This window comes from Accipiter gentilis, chromosome 6 (genome assembly GCF_929443795.1).
Source record: "Accipiter gentilis chromosome 6, bAccGen1.1, whole genome shotgun sequence".
Lineage (NCBI taxonomy): Eukaryota > Metazoa > Chordata > Aves > Accipitriformes > Accipitridae > Astur > Astur gentilis.
In genome coordinates this window covers 6,842,632-6,869,920 of record NC_064885.1, presented here as the reverse complement: position 1 = coordinate 6,869,920, position 27,289 = coordinate 6,842,632, and the positions used below count along the sequence as shown (strand labels likewise).

Sequence of the window (27,289 nt, the reverse complement as noted above, 5' to 3'; positions counted from 1 at the left end):
AATATTTGCAGTGGTATCCCGGGGACACTCCTGCTCTCCTCCAACAGCAATAACAGACTGGACTGGGGTTTGCTTCCCGTGGGATCTGGTGCGGTGCAGCTGAGACACGGGCTCCATAGGAGACGGCTTGGGCTGGGAAAATCTCTACGTGCTGTCCTACATCTGGGACATAAATAACCGAATAATCTACTTCTGGTTTAACCCCGGGGTGAGAGGGGTGCAAAGAACAGCAAGCGGTTCCTGCATTTAGCAGTAAAGGCAGGTGCTGGGCTCCGACCTGCGGTTCCCAACCATTGGGAAATGCTGGCTTCTGCAGAGAGAGTGGCTAGGGCAGGGTCTGGCTGAAAAGGCACGTTTGCTCGAGGCAGGATGGTGGGAGGTATCACGGACACCCTGCAAAGCTCTGCGCACCCATCACTCTGCAGCACGCGTCTCCATCTTGTGCGCATTGCCCCTGAGCAGGGTCTGAGAGCCTAAAAAGCAAATTGAGGAGCCCCCCTGGAGATGCCGTGCTTGCTGCAGCCTGAGGCCACGTGGGTAACTAGAGACATCAGGTCTGTAGGTGAGGGATGATGCTGTTTGCCGAAACGTGGGGGGAGCTTTGCCTGCAAACCTCTCTTGGCCAGTGGCGGTGAGTGATGGGGAGCGGCTGAACCCCACCGGAGACGAGCTGCCCAGGGGCTCTGCGTCCCCCAAGGCTCTGAAATCAATCCTCCCTGTCTGTGTGCGTAGGAGGAAGGCGAGTGCCATCATCCACTGAATACATTGACTTCAGCAGACGTTAGAGGCTGACACCTCCGACCCCTCTTCCCATTTGCAGTCCAGTCAGTGCAGCACCTTGGGTGTTTTTCTGTCGTTGCTGTTTTACACCAGCTAGAATGATTAACTCACGAGTCGGTTGTTTGCTGACATATTTCCAGGGTAATGAATGGCTCTTCTGGATTTTTAGCTGCTTGCTTTGTTTTATGATAACTCCTTGTGTCTATCAGAAGGCTACAGATGCATTTGTCATTAAAAGGATTGTCCAGTGACCCTTCCAGGATTGAACACTGTCATCTAAATGGCCTTCCCATTACTGACTTTGTTTATAGCACTGAAGTGGGTCCAATTTATTTGGCTGAGGATCTTACTGTGCATGTCAGGAACACGTGCTGGAGTGGTGATGCTCAAAAGCCTCCTCCACAGCCACAGTTGTGCTTTGCGCATCTCAACTGAGGATGGAGTCAGCGGCACTAGGCATCACAGCGTGGGGCAATGCAGCTAATGGGTGCAAAGCAGCTTGCAGATCCCCTGCCATTCCCCACGTCGTTCCGACTGCTGCTTATTTATCTTCTGCTGCGGAAGCTAAGCTGGGTACCCTCCAGTAACTCTCTCAAAAGATTTTTATATTCTTTTTTGCGATTTCCCTTTATCTTACATGTTCCCCTCAGGGCCATCTATCACCTTGAATTTTATTGCCTTCTTTAATTGCTTCTCTGAAGTCCAAGTGTAATATTACTCCAGGATCTTTTTGAATAACTTCCTGAGTTGCTGCGATCCCATTCATCTTGTACTTGTGGCTCTCTCGATAAGCTCTATTGTACATTGCTTTTCATTTCAGTGTGTCAACACTGAATCTAATGCATCGCACTTTGGCCTTTCGTCAAAGCGGATGGTGAGCACTGCTCATAGCAGGACCCGAGCTGCAAAATTGGTTTCCATTTCTTTGCTTTGTTTCTACAAATTTCCTCTTTCAGTGTTCCGCTACTGCTGCAGCTTCACCAGCTCCTAATTTGGGCTAGTTCAAAGCAGGGTTTAATCGCTGGGGTCCTTGGTACTCTGTGATTGTCCTAGGTGAGCACTCAGTACTGTGTCAGGATGCTCAGCGTGCCCAGCGCAGATGTCCTCAGCCATGGGTTTCCCAAGTTTGGCAGTGGCTTTGTGGTGTCAGGCCAGTGCAGAGCTGGACTGGTCTGGCTGTTTTTTTGTAAGAGTTGAACGGGAGCAAGTCCTTTACTGAGAGCAAAAGAATTAAGCTTGCTGGTGCTCAGTCCCTTGCTGGTCATCTTAGGGAGGTCAACATCAACTCCCACCTCTGCAACCAGCATGTGATGGGAAGATGTGGAGATCTCATGCCTTTGTGGTTTGGGCCATGTTGGGGAAAGGGTTTGCACCGTTGATAGATCTGCCTGGAAGCAGAGGATTTGGGGTTTTTTGAACCATGAAGTTAATGCATGCGCCACTCTCAACGGCCGAGTATTTGGTTAATTTGATCAAAGCCAGTTGCTCCTTTCGGACCAAGGAGTTAATGGGACCTTCTGGAGACCGGCTGCAATCAGCATGGCGAGGAGCAACGGGTCAGGCGGTTACCTTCAGCTCGAGAGCCTGGTTATCCCTGCGGGCACCTCCTGCCCAGAAATCCCCAGGTTGAGGCCACTTATGGTTTGCACCAGTTGCCGACTTTCTCCCTCATTGAGTTTTATGCTGCTGTCAACCAGGACTCCACAAAATGTTAATTTTGCCTTGCTTGCTGCCAGAGCTGATGCTGTCTGCCCTGGCATGGTGTACGTGCCATCTGCTAAGGGACACCTTCAGCTGCTGCTCCTGCCAGTGTGTCAGGCTTCTCCAATAACGTGGTGAAGACCAGAAGTGCTGCTTAGGCTACTCGCTCCCAGCCTGGAGCTTGCAGCTAATCATGGCCGCAACCTTCAATTAGTCTTACGCAAAAGTATTTTCAGTTTGGGGGCATGTTGTGCAGTAGCTGGCGCTGTCATTCCTGTTTCTCTGTACCTGGCCAGATTGCTGCAGGCCTGGGCGTGGGGTTTGAAATTGTACTGGACGGTTTGGTTGCTGGGTTTGGGTTTTGCCAGGTAACAGGATGAGTTTTCTGACCAGGAACGCTGATGAGGAGTGGTTCCTCAGTTCTTGCAAGATCTCAAAAATGTTCCTTCCTGTACAAAAGGGTTGCTGCTGGATGAGAAGTTTTACCTTCTGATAAGCTTTTATCAAAGTATAGTTTATTGCTTGATTCAAGACTGGTCCTTCTCCTCCTCCTCAAAAAAAAAGCCATCTTTGTATATTATTTATGCTTTTACCTCTGCCTCTGTCTTTAAGAGGGAATTTTTGATGGTAAAGCCTATCTCCTAGCAAACCAGAAGGAAGGGAGTAAGGTTTCCAGTGTGAACAACATTCCTTATCCAAACAGCATCTGGAGCTGTTTGGTTGGTTTGCATTGTTTCTGTGCAACTTGTATGTCTATGCATTTCTATTTCTGTGTATCTTTTAACATACTCTCAGTAGAATTTCCCACAAACCACTTCCTAATGTTTGAGATAGTTTTATACAAAAGTACCCCTACATTAGGTGATTTGAAATAAGATATAGTACCTTATTTGATACTAGACTTTGACCATCTGTAAGCCCTGTTGAGTTCCTGTGGACCCACAGCGGTCATGGTAAAATGCGACATTGCAGAACAGAAATGAGAGATTCATCCAAGGTGGAGATGCTCCTCTCCTGGCAGAGAGCCTCCAAGAAAGGGAACTGGCTGTACATGGTAATTTGACAGCTCTGCAAGGGCCTCGCTGTCTGTTCCCAGGTCCGTGACCGGAATCCTGCACCCCATGGACCCAGCTCCACCACCAAGTGCCCTTCTGCAGTGGGAGATCAGGAGCTGGTTTGGTTTTGCTGTCTTTTCAAACCTCCTGCTGCTATGCGGATGGCTGGAGAGGGGACGTAAGCAGAGCTTGCGAAGGACTCTGCAGTCAGCTCGTTGCTGGAGCCGTGCTGAGAGAGGGATCACCAAGCCCAAATCTGAATTTCCCGTGCCAAAAAAATGCATTTTTCCTGTAAGAAGCCAAATGCCTCTTCTCATATATGAGACCTTCATTCTCTTCCAGGACCAGCTGGTCTGTTCTTGGCCATTTCATAATGTGAATTAATTCTGGGGCACATCCTTCCCTTACAAAAGCCGTCAGAGTGTCTTTGCCGCCAGTGAGTGCCCTAACCTCGAGCAGGGGAAGCATGGGCGGTGTTTGGCCCCATGGCTGCTTACCTGGGGAAACTCAGGAAAGATCAAGTGGATTAGCTCAGCTGCAGTGAACCCAGCTGGGAACAACCTCATTCTTATTAAAATGGCCTTTATTAAATTTGTTCTGTTTCTCCTCTAATTTGAATTAAAATGGCCTTGATTTATTTTCAAAAGAATTTCGGCACGGGGATATTGGGTGGTCAAATGGACCCATTTAAACCCCTATTGTCACTTTATTTGGATTTTGTTTTCCTCTGTGTGGACAAGATGTATCACTTAGATCCACCATGCCCGTATCTGCTTGCCTGGGCATCATCCACCTCATCAACCATTGCCCACACGCAGGGCTCTCTTCCCAGAGGAGCCTGAAACGATGGAGAGGGAACTGCAATATCCTTATGATGATATTTTAAGGACACGTCCCTGGACAGCTCTTCCCTACAGCACAACGGGGATTTTTATCACGTGCATTTTCATGCCTTGCCCAAGGAACTCAATGACCGGCCAGCCATGCAGCAAGAGGATTTTGTTGCTGCCGTGGATTCTCCCTTGTCCACCTGGATGGGGTTGTAGGTAGGAGCAACCACCGCGTCTCCTGCGATGGGATGATCACACCCCAACCTGAGCGCTCGCTGCCGGCTGGGTGTTGGCATGTTTTGACCTTCGGTGAGAGGGGAATGGGGGAGTTAAAACCTTTCCTAATGCCTCGGCTCCTGGTCTTGCAGGAGGAGGATGGTTTGCTGGAGAAGACTCCGTAAGGGCTTCAAAAGGAAAGTCTGGCAATGGCTTGCTGGGGCTGGGGCTGGCTGCAGCACAGATGTCTGCATGCAACAATAGGCTGCAATTTAGCCCCATGCTTTGAAAGCAAGGAGGGGAGGGGAAAAAAAAAGAAGAAAGGAAAGAAAAAAAGGAAAACCAGAAAGCCATTAGATGACTTCAGCTCTGCGTGACTACATCAAAAGGGAAGGCGTCGTAAATTCGGTTTCTATTAAACCCCGGGGCCCCGGCACCAGGGAGCAGGATGCCGTTCTGGTGCCAGAGGCTGGGGAAAACCATTTTGGGGCTGCAGGAGCAGCTGCAGGTTTTGGGTGGGCAGATCTTTTTCCCGGCTGCTGCGTCGACCTGGGTTGTGAGGGAGGTTCTGCTGCTCTGCACTGGTGGATGGCGGACATGGCTTTCACTTACTAATTGCCCAAGATGTGTCCCTGTGCCTTCTCTTGCCACCTTCCTAGCAGGTATTTGGAGGGCCCTGTGGCCCATCGGCTTTGGCACATGTTAGGGATCTCCGGGCACGTGAAAGTTTTGTACGTGGGGCCGTTTCACGGTGCTGAGATAGCATTTCTTCTTCATTTTGTGGTCATCTTTTCCAAACCCCAAAGTCTATCCCTACATCAGCGTGGGTTAGTGGGGCTTTGCTCTCCTGGGCTTCTTGCTAATTTGTAATAACTGATGTGATGGACGTCAAAGCCATTGAGGATGATCTGTGCTAGGGCTTCCTAGAGCATCTCTCACTATTTTATGTCTTTAACTGTGTAATAACTCTGTTTACCATTGTGAACATAGGGGTTTTTTCCTCACAACTGGTTGTGTTTGCTTGATGGTCCAAACTATTATCCTATTGTGCTAGCAGATCACCCAAGACAAATAAAACAAGGAGGAGGATTTGGAAGGAAATCTATCATTCTCTGTATTTTCTGGGTGTGAAATAGGTCATGTTTTAAGGGTCACCATCCACTGAACTGTATGGAAAGCAAACGTCTTAGCTGAGGGGTCTCCACACCAAAGATTTCATATGCAGGGAATGGTGCTCCCAGGATGAGTGGAGTTTCTCTGGTCTGTGGCTGCAATGGTTCGTGCATGGACAGAGCTTTTTATGCATCAGAGTGGCAGCGGCAAATCCTGCAGCATCTGGAGAGATGTTGCAAGTTTGAAAAGTTTTTTAGAAGAAACAGAAAAGGGGGAAAAAAATATTAATTTTTAATTAAGTCAAAATCATGATGTGGGAGGGCCAATATGGGACTTCTTGCGTGTTAAGATTTGCAGGACAGCACCTTTTTTTTTGCCCAGAGATTGATTGTGAGTGACAGAAATGTGGGACTGTGTAATAACACGAGAAAAAACCTGTCGCTTCCTCCGACACGAGACAATGGCTAATTGTTCTAATTTGGGTCAATCCCCTGCTGTGCTGCAGCAGGAATTCTTTACCAGGGCTCTTTAATCATTAATGTTGGCCTATTTTACACGATGTTTGGCCCTGGTGCAACCCCCCCAGGGCTCTGCACACCACCAGGGATTCTGCTGCTGGAGGAGGAGCGGGTGATTCATTTCTTAATGAAAACAAATTAATTTGCAATAACATCTTTATCACAAGGCTTTCATATGCTTTGTGTCCTTCTCCGAGCTCTCTGGCTGCTTCTTTCGGAGCAGCCCTGAAATTTGGTTTGTGAATACAAATCTTAACCTCCTTGCATCGCCCAGGAGTCGTTGCCGCACTGTGATGCAAGGAGGGCAGGCAGTGACACCGTGGTTATTTATCCCCAGTGAAAACACGGTCCTGTTCGTCCCATGTTTGCTTTCCCATGGTGTCATCCCTCTGCTTCCAATCACGCCCCCACCGTCCGCCGGCGGAGCGGCGAGGAGCGCGTCCAAGGATCGCTCGTTCGTGGTTAAAGGTGGTGCACAGATGCTGGGTGATACCTCACGGGCAGGATCTGCCGTGGGGTGCTGAGGGAGGCCGAACGGTTTCTCTCCTACACTGCAGGTTGAGACCATCAGTGAGAATAAAACAGGTCCCCCTGCAGAAACCAGGGCAGGTTCAGCAGGACACAACAGCGGTGAGCCTGGCTCCCAGCCTTTTCCTGCTCTCATTTATCCCTGGGGTTTAACTGATTCCCATTTCAAGCGCTGTTGCTCCATCTCCTTCATCCAGAGCTCTCCTTTTGGGGCTGGAGCCAGGGTCAGGAGCCTGGTGGTCTCCAGCGTGTGCCTGGGGCACCCTCTCCGCCGCGGGGACAGCCGGGGCTCGGCTTGTGCCGCTCCCCCTCGTTTTCCAGTTGAACGAGATCCCCTTGGCACGGGGCTGGTTGCGGCTCGCAGATGGGGCACGAGCCATGAATCCCTCTCCCAGCTGAAATCTGTTAAGGGATTAATATCTCATGAATCTCTGGGCTCCTGCCGGCAGCGAGCAGCCCTCTCCTTCTCCAGAGGGCTGGGGGCAGGTGAAGACGGAGGAGGAACGACGGGGAAAGGGGCCCTTTGCAGGGAAGAGCCTCTACTCTCAGCTTTCCTTCTCATCCCTCCTCCGTCCCGTGCTCAGCGTCGTGTCTGACGGCCGGGAAGCGTGCTGGGTCTCTGCCAGCTTAGAGAGCATGCGGTAGAGTAAGAAGCCAAGATGTTGCCCAAAACCTGCTTCTCTGAGCTGATGCTTGCACCACCTGGGCTTGCTCTTTGTGGGCTCCGTGAGTCTTGCTGAGAGCCAGGGTGCTGCATAAATGTGCTCTGTGAGGCACATCTTCTCCTCAAAGCTTTCCAGCTGAGCAGCCAAGATGAGTGACAAGGAAAGAGGGTGCTGTACAGATTTCTTGCTCCTTCCAGAGAGGCTTTGCCCCCCATTTGGGTGCTCCTCAAAGCAGTTTTGCTGCATGCGTGGCACAGGTTTCTCTCCCTGTTGATGTAGGAGCTGTACAGACATGCACAAGACCACGGCATGGAGAGCTTTTGCAAACTTGCAGATGTTTCCAGACGTGTAGCTGATGGATCTGAAGGGAGCTCAGGTGAGGGCTCATCACCAGCATCTTACCAGCATTTGGCAGCTGGCCTGTGAGTGTAGGGCTAAGAGAAAGGACATATATGCCAGCTCTGTGAAACAGGCTTTTTCCTGACAGCATCGTCAGCTGGGAAAGCTGAACTCTGTGTGGTCTGTCCCGTCTCCCCAACCCCGAGATGCTTTGCAGTTTTCCTCCCAGAGCCTGGAAACCAGAATAACAAATGCACGTTCCCACGCACGTGCACTGTCAACGCCTGATGCTAGAAGGGGCCAGGTCTTCCATGGTATCGCTGGTGATGCTTTTGCTAGGGATTCATCCCTGTGTAGTTTTTCAGGAGTGATTATTGCTGCAGTTTGGTTCTGGTGGTGAGGCAATATGCTTAGTGAAAATGGCAACTCTCGTTGTATATGTCTTGTGCTTAATTACTGTCCTTTCTACAGAAAGAGCACGATAGTGTTTGCCAAAACCCAGTGCTGTGGGTTTCAATTTCTGCAGGTTGAGGTAAGTCTGCCTTGCCACTCATGCACCCTCTGACCGCAAAAAAACCCAGCTTTATATTGACCTTACATAAGTGACGTGATATAGACTGATGTAGGTGGGGCAGGGAGACCTTTTGGCCATTGCTTTTGGTTTTGTGGGAAGTGATTAATCCCTGGAAGCAGCAAGGGAGGACGGTGGCAGCAGCACCTGCCTGCCTGATGGAGTTTGTGTCTTCTCTTGCATCGTGCCCGAGGATGTTGATGGTACAGAGCAGAGAGGAGAGTGCTGGATGCAGAGCAGGCACGTTATCCTGCATCAGAGTCGGCATCATGGTGTAATGCTGGCACAGCATTAGGAAGCCTACGGCTGCCGATGGGGATAGTGCTCGGCATCATCGCTCCTGACGGTGTAATACACTATCCCCCAGCTCTCCTGGCAGCCCCGCATGCAGTGCTCTCCCTGTTTGCTGGGCAGAGAGGTTAAAACTTTGTCAACATGAGCAAGCCGGGCTGATTTTTAAGCTGACTCAAGTTTTCTAATAAGCTCTTGGGCTCAGTCCCACCAGGGTGTGCGTCAGCTTCAATTATTTCCTGATAGACTTGGATCATAAACAGTGAAAAAGCCTTTGTTTAGACTGTAAGATGAGCGTCCAGCTCTGCCTTTGGCACCGCATCAGCTAAACCCCTTTCTTCTGCGCGCGTGTTCTGCGCGACCCAGGACAGCTCTCGTACACCGCGGCTCAGGCCTGGGGCTGCTCTGGAGCCTCCCCCAAATTCCTCTCGGGAGGAATCGCAGAGGTTTTAGGAAGGTACCTAAAAGACGTGGGTTCCTGAAGCAGAGAGGTTTGCGTCTCACCCATGGGCAGATGGGAATGAGATGTGCAGAAGCAAGGATCCTGACCCCAAAACAGCATGTCTTATGAAGGCTCTGAAATGGGCTGTTTATTTATCCCAGTGCTAAACTGGGGTATTTATCTACAGACCACTACAGATCAGTGTGGAAAAGACCATAGTTTTGTGGCTGGCTTATACCCTCGCACGGTACCCAGACCAGAAGGAGATGCATGAGTTGCTGTGTGCAGAAGTCATGTTCTCTAAATCACGTTTTAAACCCCCAAAATAGAAGTAGCCCAGTACTGGCAGGGCTTCTGGGTTGAGCTTGCTTGTGAAGAAAAAGGGGCTGAAGGAGTGGCCTGACGGGATGACCATGTGAAGGATGAGCTGGCTGTGGCCACCGATGTAGAGAGATAAGGATTGAAATACGCTTTGCCCTGTTCTGGCATCTTTCCTTGGAGCCCTCGATGTGCTGTATCGGTGTTGATGGACGATTTGCTGCGTTGTGTTGAGGAGGTTTCTTTGGGCTGAATTTCTCCAAAAGTGGCTTGATGTGAAGCTCAGGTCTGAGCTTCCACCAACCATCGGGACGCACTGCTCAGGAGGTCTGGCAGCTGCGCACCAAGGGCCGGCAGGAGCACGCTGCTCGGGGAAAAAAATCTCTTACTGGAGAGAGAAGGTGGTCGTGCCACATTTGTACCAGCAAAAACTTGTTTCCTTTACTTTCTCAGCTTTTTTGCCACATGCCTCTTGTGAATCGTTTCACTTCCCTGGCAGTTTAGTTGTTGGGATAATACTGGAGACAATTTCAGTTGTCTCTTTCAGGATTATATTGGAGGCAATTTGCAGCACTGAATTGCAACACGGAGGCTGCTTACTCCACAGCATTTTAGCACGTTGTTTACTTTTTAACAAGAGTTTTTCCACATGATGCATTGAGGGCTCAGAGATGGAAACCCCCGCACAGTGCTGAGGGTGGACACTTATTTCAGGGGCTGTTGCAATGCTTTGCAAGTGTAACAGCTGAAAAAAATAGATTTAATGAAAGCTGATAGCACCAGGCAGCTTGCTGTGGATGTTACACAAAGGTAAAAAAAATACGATAGGTGTCAAAATTCATGGTGTTTTCTTCTTGCATTAGGGATGCCGGTAACACAGCGAGGAAGGTGTTGCTGGCAGAGAGCAAACGGAGAGCAGTTAGAGGAAGCAGTGTATGCTGTTGCCTTCCCAAAATGTTTTGAGGCTTTGACTAAAGAATTGCTGCAATGTGTTTCCAGAGCTTCCAGTGGAAAACATGAAATAAAACCTTCTCTTTTATTATTTTTTCTGTGCTAATTTGACAGGCTGAGCTTCCTAGGGTTCTTCCATCCCCAAGCCTAGAGCGGTAGATATTTCTTGCCGCAGGGTCGCCAGCGGGAGGGGAGATTTTGGCATGCCTGAGGTTTAGCATAGACTGACGTCCCATTGAAATTTGCGGGATTAAAACCCTTCTTTCAAGTCAAGCGTGGTGATAAATGAGGTGTTGAAAAGTATGGGTTTAAATATGCTGTTAAACCCATATTTCCTTCTCCGCAAACTGGGAAACAGGAGGTACGGCCGTCAAACGCTTGCGGCGCTCAGATGTGAAACGGCTCTTGACTTGCGCTGTTTCCAGCTTGTGCTGACATGGTGTTCTCCATACACCGTGCCCTGCCACTATCTCTGGATCTTGAGTTTTTCTACCTGAGCTGCCAAAATCACCTGTCACTGCGTGCCCGATGGAGGGGGAGAGCGCTGGTGCTGTCACTTTGCTGCCGGTTAACACAGCTGGAGCTGGGCGAGCATCGCTCCTGAATTGAATCGGCTTTTGATTAATGGTAGTCACCGTGTAGGCACCTTGATATGTCTGGGAATAAACTACCCCAATTTCTGTCAAGGCTTTGTGTCTTGCAGACTGGATTGAACAGAGAAGCTAAAGACCCACAGGTCCTACCCTGGTATTTCTGCTCCAGCAATCTGCAGATATGCCCTTTCTGTCCTGGTTTTGTGGGCTTTTTTTACCCTGCCAAAATCTGCTGTAATTGTTTCCCTGCACACCCAGAGGTGATTTGTCAAAATCTCTATTGCTCCTTAGTTGATTCAATATTTATAATGTCTTTATAAGGCCAGTCCCGCTCTGCTGACTTGGAGGTGAGGTGGGAGAATACATTGCATAAATTAGGCTGCACAAAACGCGCGGCTTGCAGCTTCGTCGGGGCGCTCGGGCTCAAAGGGAGGACGTGAAGGCAGCAGTAATTGGGTGTCCAGGCAGAGAAGATGCAGCATCTTCCTCAGCATCCCTTCCCAGCTCTTCCCTGCACACAGCAAAATCCTGAGCAATCAGTGTGAATGAAGAGCAGTGGTGAGCTGAGCCCAGGCTGATTGCTTATTTTAGGGCTTCCTATTCGGTTTCTGTGTCTTCTCTAAGATGCTTCATGATGCAGCAATTTCATAAAACCAGGCAGATGCCACAAATTGTCACATCTTGATTTTTATTTTTTTTTTAATCATTATTATTCTTTAGGTCAGGTTAATCTCTGCTTGTGACCTATCAGAGAGCAAGCCAGGCATGGCAAGACGGGTGGTTTACATTACTGGGTGTCATATTATGCCTCTAGTATATAAAGATCTTGAAATGAAACATGACTGAACAGTCCAGATAACTGGTATTCGTGTTTTATTTTTAGGACCCAAAATTTCTAGAACAAATTCTTAGAAACTTTCAGAGTTAAAGGCTGTCCAAGCCACTATCTTTTTGGGTGGGAATTTTCATCAGAATTGGGAACTCTGCCAAAATCCCTGTTTTCCTCGAAGCTGCTTTTTTTCCTAATAAATAGATGTTAATGGATGGGTTGTTTGGTTTATTTAATCAATCTCTGTAAAACTTTAGTGCTGAAAGCTATTATGTAGTGTCAGATGATAACGGTGCTGCTGCTGCACGAATTGCGAAGAGACGACCCTGCCACGTGGATCCCCTGAACCCCAGCACAGCACCCAAGAAAGGACCTCGTCACCCTTAACCGGGACTTGTGCACCCCTGCGTTCGTTCTCCAGTAGCAACGTCCACGGGTGTGCAAGACGGGGTGGCCTTTGGTGAAATGCCCCGGCCTTGCAGCACCTTAGCGATCGGTGGGGTTTCTTTTTCCCCCTTCCTATACAATTTTTAGCGTAGTCCCTTATGGCTTGCCGGCACCTAGCAGGGAGCCGCTCTGGGGTCGGAGCATCCTGTGGGTGTGATGGCAACGCTGCAGACGCCTGACCTGGCATCCTTCCCTTGTCTTTGCAGGAGGGGGACTCCCTCGGGGCCATGGAGAAGCTTTGCCGGCAGCTCACCTACCACCTCAGCCCCCATTCGCAGTGGAGACGCCAGGGCATCATGAAGAGGAAGCCGCAGTCCTGGTGAGTCGCCTTTTGAAAGCCCTCGCCACCCCGGTGGGTCACTGTCCCCTCCTTGGTTCTTGCACCCTCGGGGCCACCCGCAGGCTCAGGAGAGCGGGAGGGGGGTTTTTCCACAATGCTTTTGGCCGTGGTGTGCAAACGTGGGTGCCGGTGGGAGCTGCCTGTTGCACGCGTGCAGCAACAGGAGGAACAAATCCACCGCGATGAAGGAAAGTGCTTAAAACCATTCGTCAGGGCTGCGAGGGAACTGAGAGGTCAAAACCTTCTTAGCTTGCCACAAGCTCCAAAATCTTCAGTCGTCTCCAATTTCACCAACATTTCCCCTATACATGGTTGTGTTATCACACAACCAGGTTATCACCAGGTTGCTTTATGCTCACCCAGAGGTGTTTCCCTCCTTTTCCATTTTCCTTTCCCCATTGCATGCCGGTTGCAGAGGAGAGCAGCGCGGTAGTGCCCGGGGAGGGGGAACAGGCTGGAAAACCTGAACCGTCCATCCTCCAAACATCCCCATGCTGGGCATTGGAGAGCAGGAGACACACTGCTCCAAGACATCCTAATTAGCTGGTAATTAACGTACAGGCATGTGTCACCATGCACACCGTGGCTTGCAGTGTGTTTGCATGAAGGGAACTGTTGGATTAAAAATAGGGAGTGAATGGTCCTGGTCATCTCCTTGCCTGGGTCCTCAGCAAAGCATCCCGGCTGCCGACATCCTGGATCCACGGAGCTGAAGACCCTGTGGACGAGGCTGATGGGAACGGAAAGGGCTCCTTGTTTTCTATGATGTTATGCATTATATATTTATTATTTTTGTTTAAGGAAACGAGAAGTACAAAAGAAGCCGCAATCTGGCAGAGTCAGGATTTGTATCCAGGTGCTGGTTCATGGCCCCAAGAGAGTTTTGGTTCCTGTCGTAGTAGATGCTATTTGTAGCCATTTGTAGCCATAGCGGAGACTAATCCAGTGAAAAAACTTAGTCTAAAAAGAGAAGAAGAGAGAAGGAAAACAGACCCAGGAGGAAAACAGACACAAGGGAATAAAGAATTGCATGGCCAAATAGGATTAGGACTATGTCTCCCAGAGATCTGTCTCAGCATCCTTGCACCCTGTTGTCAAATGTGGAGAAACGCCTCCATTTCATTAGCAGTGGTAACCGTACTTCTGTGTGTTGAGCGTTTTTAAGGTTGTATTGATGACTATAATTTGCTCTTTTCCATAAAGCGGCAGAAATAGAGGGAGCACGTTGGGTCTGCTTGCTGCAAAGCTGTACTCCGTGGTCTGGGCTCAGCACGCAGGGCCGGGTAATGACCTGGGAGCTCAGTTACCCTCATGGTTTTTTTTCTTAATTAGAATAGGAAATCCACACCCCTTGTCATCCCATCAGGGCATTATTCAAGTTACGCTGATGTGGCAGTGAGGAGCTCTTTACAGCCCAAAAGACAAGAAATTCTGGCAAATGAAAAAATTTAAAGCAGTGCTTTGTGCCACTCTGTCTTTAATTACCAATCCCTGTCCTTAATTATCAGCTTGGAGCGGTTGTGTGAGTGCGTCTGCATGCCAGAGATTTGTAAGGCTTTATCTTACAAGCCTGCTGTAACGCTTGCCTTTCCTTGGAAGAGCCGGGAAATAGCTGAGGTTTTTCATGGTTTTAATAGCAGGGGTGAGGTTTCGGCCGTAAACGAGCTCTGACCGCACAGCAACGACCCTGGGGCTGCGAACACACGGCGCTGGCTGCTGGCTCTGCCCCGGTGAGGGTTTGTAGGATGGGATTTGCCTGGGTTTCTGGTTTAGATGCTCGTTTAGGAGGCGGCTGCGAGTTGAAGCCAACCCTTCGCTAGAAGTTAAAGTCAACCCTTTGCTAAGGTCTAAATGCCATAATATAGAGAACATGTGGAGAATAGATAGAACATCTGTCTTGTCTTCCCTGTGCTTGAACACCCACTGCTTTATTTATGCGTCAGCAATTACCCCGTTAGGGATGCTTCTGATTTCGCCTGCCTGTTAGTTGATAGGGAATTCCTTCCACAACCAACAGCCAGCGGGTGTTTCCCCAGAGCCCCCTGCTCTGGGTTGGGGTTTGCAAGTGCCCTCCGATGCCTCCAAGGGAGTAACGGGGTCTTGTTCCCAGGCGTTGGCGTTGGCTCGACCCAGCCCTGCTGTCAGATGTTGCAGGAACTTTCAAATATTACGTTTCCACCCTTTTGTGTGTGTCTGTTGGCCATCCACAACCCATCAGTGCTCTGGCTCTAATGACCAGGGAGCTATGGAGCCCCTCTTTGCATCGGTCTCTTTGCAAGGAAAAGAGCTTCAGCTTGGTGTGGTGATAGAAGAGGGACTTTGGTTGGTGGAGTAGGAGAGAACAGGCCCATTTTATCAGAAATAAAAACGAAGCCTGTGGGAATACTTTCCCAGCTCTTTCTGTAGCTGGTTTTATCGTGCTGCATCTTGTCCCATTCCTTTGCTTGGCTGGTTAATATTTGTTTAGAAACTAAACAGAGCCGATAAATCAAGCAATTCCTGAGTTTTCTTCAAAGTTCCCATTCCTCCCGTTCCTCTCCCTCCTTGTGTGCCTTGTGGGGAGACTGACTGTTCCCCCATGGAGAAGGTGTTTGGTAAGTAGCTACGGACAATCCTTGTAATTAGGATATGGTTCATTTTGATTTATTGGAGGCTACCCTTGTAAAATCCCCGTTTGCGCAGGCACAGAAGCAGTGCAACCCAGTGCCTGGGAAGTCTGGGACTTGGGTGTGGGATCCCACCGGTCTGTGGATTAACTGCTCCTGTTAGAGCCTGGTGCTCACTTGATATCTCTCCTGGATGTTCAGAGATAACTCCTCAGTGGCCCCCTGCACCACGCAGCCAGCGGCTGGTCTGGGGCAGAGCTCAGGTGTGCAGAGCTGTCTTTCTAAAAGAAAAGGCTCTGTCCCTGGTTTTGGGTTAAATTCATAACTGCGACAACAAGCCTTTGGTTATAGCATGGACAAAGCACGGGGGCTCTGGCAATATTTTCAGTCATGGGTTATTAAGGGAAAAGCATTGGAAAAATGCACTGTGATCCGCGTGCTGTTGTGTTGCAATAGTGATTTAAGAGGTATGAATTATTCACAAAAAGTGCAGCGAACAGCCCACGAGCCTGCCTGCACTGCGGGTGGCCATGAAAACAGGTTCACAGGTGCCTTACAAGCCTTCGCCCCCTCTGCCAAGGCTCTTCCTTGGGGGAATAAAAATTAAAGCCGAAAGCTTGGGCAGCACAGATGAAGCCTCGCTCACAGCAGGGGGGTTGATGGTGCAAAGCCTGTTTTATCCTGCCTGTCGTGGTGATATCAGTCATGTATGGGGCTCAAGTCTCCTCTTATCACCTTTTCATAGACTCCAAAATCCCTCAAGCTTCCCTGGAATTACTCGTGATTTGCAACGAGGTTGGTAAGGTCCGAGGAAAGCCCACGGCGGTGCCCACAGCATGGCATACGATGGCTCCTCTTGACGGGAGGTTATAGGCAGAAAGAGGTGCCTGCTCTGGGGTCTTCGGGGCCCTAAAACTGGGGTGTCCTCCTGAGTGAGTCCGGCCACCTCGAGGAAACGACGAGGTGTGAGAAATTGCCTTCCTTAGAGTTCTGCAGAGGAAAATGTGAACCCCGCTCGCCAGGACGAGCCCCGAGGCTGCTCTTCCTGCCGCTCCTGGCCCCGGTTTGGGAAAACAAGAGAGGGGCTGCTGCAGAGGAGATGATGGTTTTTCCTTTCCTTCCTCTCCTTCTCCCTGCAGTACCGACCTTGTAACGTCCGCAGGCTGCGCCATGCGAACGACGCTTTCTTAAGCCATTTCTTCTTTTTCTTCGCTCGCTTTCTTCCTTTGTTCTTTCTTTTCATTTTCTTTCTTTCTTGTTGGAGAGGAAGTTTTCTGAAGCTCCTGCAAGACAACTTTGGGGTCAGAAAGGGACAATTTGGAGCAATCCTCTGTCCTGTGTTACAACCTGCCTGGAGGATCCATCCGCAGGAAGCGTGTAACCTTTGGATGTGGAAATCTGGTCTTTTGTCTCCTGCACGGTGATTCTTGACCTTGTAATGAGTATTTTGGCTTTGTCCCTGGTTCCCTGCTGATAATTAGGGACTGCAGCACAACGGCAGGGGCGGTGGAACCTGCCATGGAGAACTCCCAGTCCAGAGCTGTGGAATTACTCGAAAATACTTTGTTAATTAGAAATCCGTATCTTAGGGATGCATTGTGCTCCTGGGTCCCATCTGCCAGAGACACGCTCGTTAGAGCACTGGCTCGTAACAAGCAGAAACACACGCATCGTAATCTGTGCCGTGGCTTCATTAAGAGGCATCATTTCTCCAGGCTCACAGCTGCGCCCATCTCCCGATGCTCCGCAGTCCCCTGTGCCCTGCAGCTGGCTTAGACATGTTGGAAGGGGTTGGGAAGGAATCGGAATTTAATTATCCTTACGATCGGGAGCGGTGGGGAGTGCACTTGTAGGAGATGGATGCATTAGTGCAACGTCGATGCCTCCCTTTGATTAAAAGGTTTCCCCAGTTGTGGGATCAAGGGCGGCTCGGACACTAGTGGAATGTTTCTCTCTTCTTGCTCAGGGCTAGCGAAGGGGTGATGGCCTCTGCGTGTCACTGTATTGCCACCTCCTCGGATGCCCACAGTCAAATTTTTAGTGGGATAGCATCCATTCTTCACTGTTGGCCTTTCCATTGGGTAGTGGGGGATGTAACCACAAAGAGTGGTGTGGATCAGTCCCTCCTGGACCAGCCCGTCCTGGGACCCCCCGGTACCTCTGCCGAGGTCTCGCCGGCACGGTGAGTGAGAACCCCGCACATGGGCGCAGCTCGACCGAGCGCTGAGCAAAGCCAAATAGCTGTAATTGGTCTCACCAGAAATGCGGCAAAATAATTACAAGGGAAAATTGCTTTTCTTTATTCCGCAACTGCTGTATTCGTTACAGGTGATAATGGGAAGCAGAACAGCCGGAGGAGGAGGATGGGGACAAATGATAGAGAGAACCGGAGCTGATTTTTTTTGGTCGGTCGTGCTACGGCCAGACAGCCTGCCGCGTAGGCAGAGGGGGAGGCTAGCGCTTTCCATTTCCATCTCACCCCAGGCATCACGTTCAGCCTGTGTGTGCACTGGAAGAGCTAAATCGAGGGAGAAGCTCTCGGCATTGGCTGCCCCATGCTGCCTGGCACCGGAGCACCCAAACCTGTGCCAAATGACCTTATTTTTTTTGCATATTATAAATCTGTCTGTCTCTCACTTGCTGTCTCCCTCTCCGTGCCTCCCTCTGAATTGCATGTATTTATATTAAACATCCACAATGAAAATCAGCATTTTGCCTGATAGGGTAGCCAATAGCAGGAGGATGAAACCAGCCTGCTAAAGTAATTTGTACATCTCTGGCTTTGCCTAGGGACACGATTACAGTCCAGCATTTAACTAGCAAGTGTTGAATTAGATCCTGGAATCTCCTTGCTCCTCCTGCTGCCAAGCGCTTGCCTTCAGCATCACAAAAGCAAAACTGGTAATCAAAGCTCCGTGCGCCCGTAATTGCTTTGGAGCATGGGCTTGTGTGCTTCGTAGGGAGGGAGGAGGTGTTTCCCAAGGGAAACAGCCTCCGTGGCTTTGCTGTCTCTTTCCCATCCCCGGCAAGTCGTGGCTGGTGCGTTCTCTTTGGTTGCTGCCCGTGTTGCTGCTGTGCACAGGAGCGATAGCAATGAGCCAGGGATGCACCAGGGAGGGGATGTGGGCAGCATCTGAAGCAATATCGATTATTCATATCGTAACTCCAAATCTAGCCCTGTTTTACATCAGGTAAAAGCCTTTTTCACACACAGTTCCTGTTGATGCCACTGGAGTGCGAGGCATGGAAGAATTTAGGGTGAAGCAGCTCTGTTTGAGAGCACTGGAATTAAATGGAGTCAATCTGGACCTAAATCTGCAGATTTTTTAACTCTGTTGTTGCTCTGCGATAAGCAGAGAAACCCCCAAAAAGAAGCCCGTGCCTGCCCTGAGTCTGGTACAGAGCTGACGGGGGTTGTCCACACCAGGGTGAGCCAACGTGACACTTTCTTCACTTTCTAAAACCATTTGATGTCTCAGAGCTCCTGGTACTCGCTCATGCAAATCCTCCCTGCAGTGCTGGTACGTGTGAAGAGCAAGGATCTGATGGGGTTTTTTTCTCAGTTCACATGGGTTTTTCAGGTGGTTTTGCTTAGCTCCAGCCAACTCTCTTTCCTTTGCCACTTGTCCTTTTTGCTGGTGGTGGGGCCAGCCTGGATGCCGGGTTCGGACACGATGCAGATGTGGGCAGCAGCTGGGAGCATTTAGCACAGCACAAGGGTGAGGGGAATGTCAGCCCTGGTATGAGATCTGCTCCACGGCCAAACCAGGAATGTGCCCGATGAGGATTCGCAGGAAAAGGGGCTGTTTGCTGTTTTTCTGTGCAGGGAGCGCTTTAGAGCGGCTGGCTGACTTTCCCAGCTGGCTCATTCCTATGAGCATGAGCAAATGCTGGCTCATTCCTATGGCTGATGGAGAATCTTAATTATTTCCCAACTTTTTATGTACATAAAGGATGAATTGTGTCCATAGTTGGTCTAAACAAGGTCTTAAAAAAGGACAACATTCTTTGCTGGCTCTGGTAACACCAGGAATATAATTTATCTGTATGGTTTTTTTCTAAATCCAAGAGTTGCCCTTCGTTGAGATGTACATGCTGGTATGGAAGCCAGCTCTGCCCACACGTTGCCTGCTGCATGTGGGTACTGTGCATGCAGGGCATAGTTTCATAGGATTTTTCATATTTAGCTTGTCAACACAGATCACTTGAATCACAGATCACACTACAGGCCAAATTCTGTAGTGATAATGCGAACACAACTTCTGTAGGTACCCAGCTAGGGTAGGGAGTTTCGGTTACGGGCTGTGGAACAGATACATACCTTTATCCAGCTGAATTTCTTGGTGAAATGGAGATGTTGTTACCTGCCTGTTAACACCATCCATCCTCCCAATAAAAGAAGTGGGCACGGTCGCTCTGTGCTGCCCAACCTGGGGCTCCAAAGCGGGTTGGATCTAGACCTGTGGCTGCCTCGCTGAAATGGGATGTCACATCATTCAGCGGGATGTCACATCGTTCAACGGGATGCCACATTGTTCACTTTTCTTCTTGCAGTTTCTTGCATCTCTGCTGCTATGATTTTTTCCCTGCTGCATTTCCCTCGTCCCTTAGCAGCAGCCACCTCGTTTACAGGCTTTCTGAGCTGTCTCTCTCCTTCATTCCAGTCCAAAAGCCCCTTTATTGCTTCATTGCACTAGATCTTGTTCAACTAAATTCCAGTTTAAACAGAGTATTCTTTCATCTCTGCTCAACAAGCAGCGCTAGTCAGTGCTAAATCACATTCCTGCTTCATTATGCATTATTCTAACATGGCAGTCTGCAGAACAATGGCATTGCTCCTAAGGCACTCGAGGAGCATTCTTATTTGTATTAATTTATTGTGTTTTACCACAACAGCCATTGGGTTCTTAAGATAACTGGTAGGAAGGGACAAGGTCAGTGAAGAGAAAGCAGAGCTGCAGTGTTTGAAGAAGGTGGCACGAGCGTGCTGGGAGCCACCGAGGTCTTTGCATTTGGAAAAGTCAGGTCTCTTCTCAGGAGCCTGCATACGGATTTAGGACCCGAATATTAGGTACTTATTTTCTTCATTCTCTTAAAGTCTAAGCCTAATTTTCTATTCGGTTGTTTTCTTAACACACCTAAGGGACTGAACCAAGCACCCATGGGGATGCCTTGCTTGTGCATAACCTCGACATGTCATTGCCAGTGTGAAGGGTGAGCCCCTGATTCCTCAGCAAAGGGGGTCTGGCAGCCTCACACATTTTGGCTTGTGGCTCACCACTTGGGCAGTGTTGATTTTTCTCTGACTTGAACAGTTTTGCAACTCCAAAGCCATCATTTTTCTCTTGGGACAGGTTAGGAAAGTTGTCTCGAATGGGTTGTAATTCTCTGAGATGGGGATATATTTAATCATAAAAGCATCCGACAGTAGCTGTCATTTGCTGTCTCTCTGTGAGGTTTGGTATGAATAGGGTGAAAGCAGCAAACAGGTATTTTTTTCTCTGTTGCCATACATTTCTGCAGCGAAATTACTGCCTGTGGCCCGGCCTCAATGGGAACCGCACTGAGGGTGTAAAAGCCCCTGCATAATAGGTACTCCTCCATGTAATATGTGCAAATTACAGGGCTTTGCATGATAAAGTAAGACAGAATGTCACGTTTGTTTGCTTTGATTTTCCCAGCCTAAGCAGGGCTGAAAATGCAGCAACCCTTTCCTCTCGCTTTCTGCATCCCTCCAGCATCGGCAGCACCTGGGTAGGAACTGAGTGTGAGTTTAGCCCTGCAAGACCTTGTTTTGCAGCAGCTGCTGCTGAAGCAACAAGTCAGAGAAGATATTTGGTAGCCTGAGGTGGAAGGTAAACCCTGGGTTAAAGGGCTGATACCTCCAGCCCCTGGTATCTGCAGGGTTTGGCCCAGCGGCCACAGTGTGCCATATCCATCATAAGCCAGCTGCATCGGCGTGGCATAAAATACTCCTACTGAGGGCAAAAATCCTGCTTGATTCACCCTCCTCCAGCTCCTGCCTTGTCCCCAGCTCTCGGGCCCACGGTGCATTTGAGACTGGGGACATTTGGGGTTTAAGCTTGGGTTTGCGCATCCGCAGGCTGGATCTGTTGGGCTGGGAAAATAGATACTGCCAAAGCAGTCGTGCCAGAGAGGAGCATGGGGCTATGTCTGCTGCTTTATGGAGGCAAGAATCGGCTTCACAAGGGAAAATGCAGAGCATAGGTTTTCTCCCAATATGCCTTCCCCGCAGAAGGGTGCTGTGTGCCTGGGACGAGGCCACCTTGCTCCCTGTCTGCATGGAAAGCTAAACCCCCTTTTCTTCAGAGTGGAAGAGTGTGACAAGTTGCTTTTTTCCTGAGCAAGACCTTGGTCAGTTATAAAAGCAACGTGTTGCTTTTTAACCCTGAAAGGGGAAGCACTAACACCTCTCCTGGACCCCTCGTTCCTCATTTGGGAGCATCTCCCATTGCCTTTGCATCCTGCTGTGGTGGGATGCGGGAGTCCACCTCACCCGTGCCACCCTGGGCTTTTGCCCAGTGCTTTGCAAAAGTCATTACTGGAGCATCAAGCATGATGCTGTGGAAACCTGCTAAAATATTCAATAGGAGCAGGGATAAGGAAAGTTTGGCAGGCATGGCCGAGGAGGCCGAGGGTTTGAGTGGAGCCCCACAAGGCTCTGGCACGGTCTCTTGCTCCTGGAGGCCGCTGAAAATGTGCTTTTCTCCTTTCTTTTCAGGATCAGCATAGCAATAATTTGGAGGTATTTCACCTCTGTGGGAGGCAGAGCTCCCAGTTCCCATTTGTAGAACCTGAACACTGAGGGCTGCCCATCCTGGCTCTTCCCAAACCTGTTTACCCCCTCCCAACCGCAGCATCGCTGCTTGCTTGGTTTTCCATGGTATTAAAGGAGGTGTGGAAACACACCAGTAAATTGCATTTCACCGAAGAAGAATGCTTCGGGGTCCTTCTTTACACCTGGGAGTGAGCCTGAACTCCCCTGTGCCCTTTTAAGACCCTCTGATGTGAAATTGGTAGAAATCACCTTGAAAATACCCAGCTGGAAGTGCAAACAAATCGTTTGGGACAGCTTTTGGAAGTCAGGAGGCTCCATCAGGCTGCAGTAGTTTTTAACCGATGGTTACTTGTGGATTGGATGTTCTCCATTGTGCTAGGCAGCCAGGTACAGAGACCTGTTAAAATAGAAGAGAAAGGTGTTTTGATTTAGTGATGGACTGACTGCTGAGGTTAAGCAGCCTTATTTTGTTGGTAGGAATGATCTTTTAACATCCCACTCTTAATTTCATCAGGGGCACAAAACATTTCTGTCCTGGAGGAATGCTGGGTGCTGATTTTTTGTACTTGCTTGGTGTGCCTGCTTGCATTTCTTTACAAAGCCCTTGTGAAGCAAAAAAAAAGGGAGTTTTCACGAGGGGGAAGCCCGGTGCATGAGTAATGTGCCTTTCCTTTTGAAAACAGAAAGAGAATGAATGTTTGTGGATGAAAATCCTCTGCTGCTGCCAGGAGCTTGTGGGCGAGCGATAGGAGAAGTTGTAGCTCCTGCAACAAACAGACTCTTCAGAGCATCCAACACAAATCCGCTGTCGGTGGGAGGAGGCTGGAGCAAGAATTATGCAGTCTCTTCATTAAAATCCCATCTATATGTGTTTGTGTGTGTGTGCACAGCAGGCGTGCTGGTAGCTGCTGCAGAAGAGCAGAGAATTTGTGAGCTGGAGACTTTTGGGACACATGAGTGGGTGATCTCTTCTGTCTGTGTCAATGGGACTTTATTTTGCCCTATGTTACGTGGCTGTAAGATCACATTTGTCCGGAGATCAAAAAAGACAGAGCAGCAAAGTGCTTTCCGGCACATGGTGCAAATGCTACAAAAACCAGACTGAGATATTGCCTGGTGCTGTGATTTCGGGGTGTGTTGCAAATCACTTCGCCTTTGCGCTGGAAAGCAGGCGATTTCCAAACCTCTCCGCTCTGCCCTGCATGGCCTGAGACTTCGTGCGTGTGTTCGGGATGGAGAAAAGCAAAACTCTGGTTCTTGGGGGTTCTTCAGGCTGCCTGGGGTTGGGAACTGAGGCCGTCAGGCTTCGTCAGTGGGATGCTTGGCCCTGGCTTACTGGAAAGGTCCTGCATCTCACAGGAGGACACGGGTGCTCCTGGCCACAGTGGATCTTCTGACCCTTGCTGGGTCATATCACAATGACCGAGGTCTGCAGCCTCGTGGCACCTACGTAGTCACTGAGTGTATAAATCCTTGTGCCGACATCCATCTCAGGAGTTAAATACCTGCTGCGGTGCTTTCGATTTGGTGATGGCTCAAAAAGATGCATCACCCCCCAGGGTGGGAGAGGCTGTGGCCCTTCGCAGTGGCACGCTGCCGGTGTTTGCCCTTGTCCTTGCTCAGACGTGTCGTTGCAAAGCTTCCAGCCACCTCCGGCTGTCCGTGCGTTGGCTGCGGCTGTAACACAGAGCTCTGTTTGTCTCCGAGATGATTGCAGTCTGGATGCAGGCGGAAAGCAATTCATTTCCCAGGGTAGGCACTAAATACCAACTGCTGTCTGCCTGTGCGTGGCAATTGTTAATAAGAGCTCTACTGGGGCGGAGCGGAGCTTTTCCCTGTGTGTATCCTGCGGCATTAGAAATATCGTGGTTATTTACTATGTTATTTCTGTTAATTGCCCTAAGAGCACAAAAGAGGCCATCTCCAAGCTTATCGTACCTTACTTTTGCGATTGTCTGTATCAAGAAGGTTGGAAATTAGAATTTAATCTCTGCATGTTACTGTGGTTCGGCATTCAAATCCCAGCCTGGCCGAGGCAGACCTGACTTTCCTCTGGAAATATTAAATGACTACTGAAAATGTCTTGCAAGATATCTGATGTCTGGTTGTCCCTCGTCACCGGGCTACGTGTTGGCCGTGCAGGAGGGAGTCCCCGGGCAGCAGGTCCCGCAGAGCCATTTGATGCGAAGGGGTGTCCCTGCCTGAGCACTGCTAAAACTGGGAATGGTGAGGGTTAACCACGGGGGTTGAGTAATCCTCCCATAATAGAAGGATGACTTAATGTGATGGGAAGACCTGGAGTGACACAGAAGAAATCAGAAGGGAGTTAAGATTTTGGGAGAGAGAGTGGAAAACAAGAGGAGGATGAGCAAGACAGAAAAAAACCCTCTCCCTTGGCTGCTGTCAGAGATGTGCTGAGTGATTTTGCAGCTCGAGGCCGTGTCAGGTCTGCCTCGGCGCTGCAACGGGGCTGCCAGGCGGCTGCGGTCAGCCGTGCCACCCGCCGCGACCATCGGCTGGCTCACGGTGCATTTGGCATCCTGCTTATCTCATTTTGTCTTTTTGCTTGGCCTTTCTTCTAAGGCATTGGTCTCGGACTGACAAAGCACTTTGCTCAACCTTATTGCTGAATTGCCCCAGTAATGAGAGCAATAGCGGGATGAGATGGGGCCTTAACCCCTCTATCAGACAGATAGGGCTGGCTCAGCCCCTGTGGAACAAATCCCGGGTATTCCCACAGGCAACACCGGCATCGTGTGGTGCTGAGGATGCCTGGCACACGGGCATCACCTACAGCAGCTCCTTTGGGAGATATTCACCTTCGGTTTGGTCTGGTACCCGCAGCACTCAGTCAACATACATACAACCAGAGTATTTTCTATACTTTGGCAGAAATGTTTGGAAAATGTTGCAACACTGAAGAGCATGGGAGGGCGGCTGTCTTCCAGCAGCGCTGTGATCGGCTGTTTGATATGGCTCTTAGCCATGCACAGCATGGTAAACAAGCAGGTTTGTTGTGGTTCAAGGCATATGCCCTAGTGAAACAAGAAGGAAAAAAAAGAAACCTTCTGAGGTACCAGGAGACAATAAGGAGTTGGGAGAAATAGTTGGACATCGGTGTTTTTACAGCATGTATCCCAGAAGTGCACTTTTCATCACTTCTGTCTCCTCCATGGCCATGGGGCATTTCCTACATCTGCTAATCTGGGACTCTTTGGACTTTTAAAAGTTACTCAAGATATGACTTCATATCTCTTTTATAGCTGGGATTGAAGCAACCATGATTTGAACTGTCAGTTGTTCTGTTCTCAGTGCTCCTCCGCATGATGCTTCTTCTGGGCTCCTGCCTCTTGAATTTATTCCCTTTGGCACATGCATAACTGGAAGCACAGTGCCTTCTGTATTTTTGCTCTCTGATGGTCTCTGTGGCTTCAAAACTGCCCTGTCAGGGGCTCTTTTGTTTGTGGAAAGTCCATTTTCCAAGATAGCTGAACCGGAGCAACCTTTTGGGGCTGTTTCTTTGCATGCACTGAGGTAGCTGGCCGGAATTTTTTGCTCCACGCTGGCACCCCAACGGATGGATTTGAGCGAGTGGGGTGGGCAGCTTAAGCCTGGGGTTAAATCGGGCTAAGCCGCTTCCCAAAAAAGAGGGAGATGCTGGTGAGCGGCGGTGGCTGTGCCCTGGCTTTGCATGGCGCTGGGCAGCTGCCCCATCCCCACCGGCGCCAGCCTGGCTGTCGGGACCCAGCGTTTCCCTGGGAAATCACGACCCTTCGAGGACACCCCGCCGAGATGCAGCTGTCTACACCCAGGCATGCGTCGCAGCGCTCGCTCCCCCTTGCTATGTAGAAAATCTGATGAATCTCTTCTCAAAAAAAAATGCTGGTTAACGTAAGACATCCCGTCTCGCGGATCTGGCGTTTTGTGACCGTGCGAAAACCTTAGTGAAATGTTTTGTCCTTCTTGTGGGAACGGTGTGTGATGTTGGAGGGGAGAGGATGAATAAACCAGCAACCATCCACTGCAGGTCAGCAGCGCAGGCTAAGCCGGGTGGGAAGAGGGGAAGGATTTCGTCCAGTTGGACAAAGATAGAGGTCTGCTGAATGAGAGAGGAATTAAAAAAAAAGCTAAGTCATTTTAAAGTCAATAACGTACAGCACTAAGCAGCTTTTGCTTTAAATAATGCTCTTTTAAGGCTAGTAGGGTATAAATACCAGGGCGTTAGGTTGTCCCTGGTGTGCACTTTATCCCTGAATCAGCGTGTGTGTGTGTCAGACAGGGAGGGATGAACCTGACAGTGCAGCAAGGATGCTCTGAGCTGGCTCCCGGCTTCCCCCAGCTAAGCAGCCAAATGAGCATGCCATCATTACAGCAAAGCTTCAACATCAGCAAGTAGCGGGCTGGAAACAAACAGAAGGAATTGCTTTTTCACCCAGCTCTCCCTGTCGAATGGTGTTGAAGGGCCCAAAAGCATAGAGAGTTCAGAAAGGAATTAAGAGACAACTTCATCAGTAGCCATTAAACACCATCGTTTAGGCTCAACCTCTGGCTCAAGAAGTCTTTAAAGCATGGGACGCTGGGAGGATTTGCCGGGGACAAGTACTTGAATAAAGCTCTAGATCCTTTACTTAAACATTAACTAACATCCAGACACAGGATCTGGACTTGGTAGACCTTGATGTGACCCAGAACGGTTATTCTTTTGCGTTGATGCTTACCACTACCCTAGCATTAGCGCAGTGCGGAGGTGAGATTTTTTTCCCAGGTTTGCAGCATCCTGCTGTTCACTTAGAACTGCAGAGGCTCGCTCCAGGCCGTAATTCACCAAATGCCCTTCTGCCTTGAGTTTTCTGCCCACTTCTTCTGTCTCCAGTGGTGCAGACCTATTTCTGCTTGCTTGTGTGCTTTGGAGAGCCCTCAACACCTAAAAGTGCAGTCCTTGGAGGAAATCTGTGCCGAGACTGGCCTGAGACAGGATCCGGCCTGGGAGAAAAAGCCATTTAGATGTCTTGCAGAGGGGAGAAGTGCTCCGATGCCGATCGAGCCTGCGGTGTCCCCCTGCCAGGGTCCCTTGACATGTCAGTGCGCATCAAGCTACTCTAGCTGGCAGGGTGGCCTGTCTTTCCCAAGAGGCTTGAAAGGAAAGGGCTGCGATGTTTGTTGTTGAATTTAAAGAGTCGGAGACACTGGAATGACCCTTGGCGCAATGAAAACAGGACTAAACGGTGAGCAAATTAAATGCCTGTTGTGGAGGGAAAGGTGAAGCACTGCAAATCCGGGTGAGCAAATATTTATGAGGGCTGTGATTAAGACATAATTCTGCAACACACTGTTCATGGCAGTTAAAGAAGCTGCCA

The 27,289-nt window shown here is 49.6% G+C and overlaps 1 protein-coding gene across 1 annotated transcript in view; it reads left to right on the top strand.

Moving 5' to 3' along the window:
- Positions 1-27,289, top strand: part of LRRC75A (leucine rich repeat containing 75A) — a 95,233-nt gene that overhangs the window by 45,615 nt on the left and 22,329 nt on the right. The window contains exon 3 of the mRNA XM_049803640.1: positions 12,394-12,506. Coding sequence (XP_049659597.1) covers positions 12,394-12,506 — 113 coding nt within the window. The remainder of the gene's footprint in view (positions 1-12,393; positions 12,507-27,289) is intronic.